Here is a 2,735-nt window from a genome sequence, read left to right as displayed (position 1 = left end):
ATGAATGTCCAGACGGCCGCCACAGCAAATCATCAGTATCCAACTCAACTCCTGCTGGTTGTTTCTGTACAGAAGCCAACGCTTGGTCTGATGTTTGTTTGTTTGTTTGTTCAGGTGATCATCCAGGTGACGGAGATGCTCCACAACGCCAGCTTGCTGATCGACGACATTGAGGACAGCTCCAAGCTGCGCCGTGGCTTCCCCGTGGCGCACAGCATCTACGGCATCCCCTCGGTCATCAACTCCGCCAACTACGTCTACTTCCTGGGCTTGGAAAAGGTGCTGGTGCTGGAGCACCCCGAGGCCGTGCACGTGTTCACCCGCCAGCTGCTGGAGCTGCACCGCGGCCAGGGCCTGGACATCCACTGGAGGGACACCTACACCTGTCCCACAGAGGAGGAGTACCGCAACATGGTGCTGCAGAAGACCGGCGGGCTCTTCGGCCTGGCCGTGGGCCTCATGCAGCTCTTCTCGGACTGGAAACAGGACCTCAAACCCCTCCTGGACACACTCGGGCTCTTTTTTCAGATCCGCGACGACTACGCCAACCTGAGCTCCCGCGAGTACAGCGAGAACAAGAGCTACTGCGAAGACCTGACCGAGGGCAAGTTCTCCTTCCCGACCATCCACGCCATATGGTCGCAGCCGGACAGCACGCAGGTGCAGAACATCCTGCGGCAGCGCACCGAGAACATGGACATCAAACGGTACTGCGTGGACTACTTGGAGAAAGTGGGTTCGTTCGCGTACACTCGTCAGACCCTGCGGGACCTGGAGGCTGAGGCGTACCGGCTCATTCAGGAGTTCGGTGGGAACCCTCAGCTGGAGAGCCTGGTCAAACATCTCAGCCAGATGCATCATGAAGCTGAAGCTGCAGCAGAGTCCAGGGAGGAAGCACACTCCGGCCAGAACCACTGATCCCCTGCGGCTCCATCGTACACGTCCTGATCACTGAAGCGCTGCTGACTCGAACGTAGAGACTCCTGGAAAACTGTCTCTAAAACACGTTGAGCAGCAGAGACGACCTGAAGGGTTCCCTAAACGTTCCACAGAACTGGTTCTGGTTTCTGAGGGGAGTCGAACTGAGGAAGTGCTCTGGATTTATTTTCATTCATCAAAACGACAAAATAAAACCTCAAAAGCCTTTTGATTGATGTGCTCTTCAATGCAGTTACAGACCGTGGACTTGTTGGTACCCATCTTTCAGGGTCTCCACAGAGTCCTCCTCCATCTCACTCCAACCAACTCCATGTCCTCTCTTAACGGCATCCACATCTCCTCTGTCTTTTTCCTGGCAGCTGCATTTCTAACATCCTTCTACCAATATACCCACTGTCCCTCCTCTGGACATGTCCAAACCACTGTCCCTCCTCAGGACATGTCCAAACCACTGTCCCTCCTCTGGACATGTCCAAACCATCTCAGTGTGTCCTCTCTAACTTTATCTCCAAGTTGTTCAACTGTGCTGTACCTCTGATGATCTCATTCCTAATCTTATCCATCCTTGTCCTAAGGAGAACCTCAACATCTTCATTTCTGACACTTCCACTTCTGTCTCCTGTCTTTTTGTCCATGTCTCTGTCTCCAGACCATACAACATAGCTGGTCTCACCACTGTCTCGTAAACTTTGCTGCCACCCATTTGTCAAAATCACTCCTGAAACTTTTCTCCATCTACTCCATCCTTCCTGGACTCTCTTCACCTCTTTAACACACTCCATGTTTTCCTGTACAGTGGAATCCAAGTCCTTGAAAAAAAAAAAAAAAAAAAAATTTACGTGACTTGAGCAAAAAATGTCCAGGTTTGTCTCGTCAGTCCCAGAAATGTTGGTTCTTGTTAACATGCACTTCAGCTTTTCTTCCATGGAGCATATTATGATTAAAAATTATCAGAAAGTGACGTACCTCGACCTTAGAGCTCAGCCTGAATGGTTTCTTCCATCTGCACTAACAGACTAATCCACCTGGGGTCGCATTTCTACTTGCATCCACATCTTTGGAGGTTGTCTACAGTCCCACGAGCCACCTACTTTTTACTAACCTTGTCAGTTGTGTTCAGAGGAACATGAAGCAGCTTACAGGTGGTCTGGGAGCCTTTAGCTTTAACTTGGATCTCTATAATCTGCTTTTTCTGCTCCATGTTCAAATGTGAACACAAATGACCCAGCAGCTCTGAGGGTACCAACAATATTTTAGCTCAGACATTGGTAACTTAAGGCCTGAGGGCCAAAAGTGGCCCTTGGACAATCTCCACCAGGCCCCCATTAACCTTAGTTTAAAAGGAAAAAAAACCCAACAACTTTTAAAATAAAAGATTGATTAAAAAAAACTGCAATTTATCAACAAGATTTGAGGAAATTTAAATTAAACATCTTACGCAAAACTTTTTTAAAAACATTTTTTAAGTCGTGTTTCCAGAACTAGATTGAACTTTAAAGATTTAGCAACACAAGCAAATAAGTTTGTTTTACATATTTCTGCTAACATGTTATACACAGCATAACGTTATCCACGTTAGCATAATATGTTATACATGTTAGCATAACATGTTAAGCTAACATGCATAATATGTTATGCTAACATGTATAACATATTATGCTAATGTGTATATGTTATGCTAAGGTGTATAACATGTTAAGCTAATGTGTATAACATGTTAAGCTAACGTGTATAACACTTTAAGCTAACGTGTATAACATGTTAAGCTAACGTGTATAACATTTTAAGCTAACGTG

At 46.6% G+C, this 2,735-nt stretch overlaps 1 protein-coding gene across 1 annotated transcript in view; it reads left to right on the top strand.

Annotated features, from left to right (window-relative positions):
* Window positions 1-1,046, top strand: part of ggps1 (geranylgeranyl diphosphate synthase 1) — a 15,355-nt gene extending 14,309 nt beyond the window's left edge. The window contains exon 4 of the mRNA XM_037678136.1: window positions 115-1,046. Coding sequence (XP_037534064.1) covers window positions 115-918 — 804 coding nt within the window. The 3' untranslated portion in view covers window positions 919-1,046. The remainder of the gene's footprint in view (window positions 1-114) is intronic.
* The last annotated feature ends 1,689 nt before the right edge of the window (window positions 1,047-2,735 follow it).

Source organism: Nematolebias whitei, chromosome 1 (genome assembly GCF_014905685.2).
Source record: "Nematolebias whitei isolate Nwh7 chromosome 1, NemWhi1, whole genome shotgun sequence".
In the NCBI taxonomy this organism is placed as follows: domain Eukaryota; kingdom Metazoa; phylum Chordata; class Actinopteri; order Cyprinodontiformes; family Rivulidae; genus Nematolebias; species Nematolebias whitei.
Note: the sequence above shows the minus strand (reverse complement) of the source record. Positions and strands in the feature narration are given on the sequence as shown.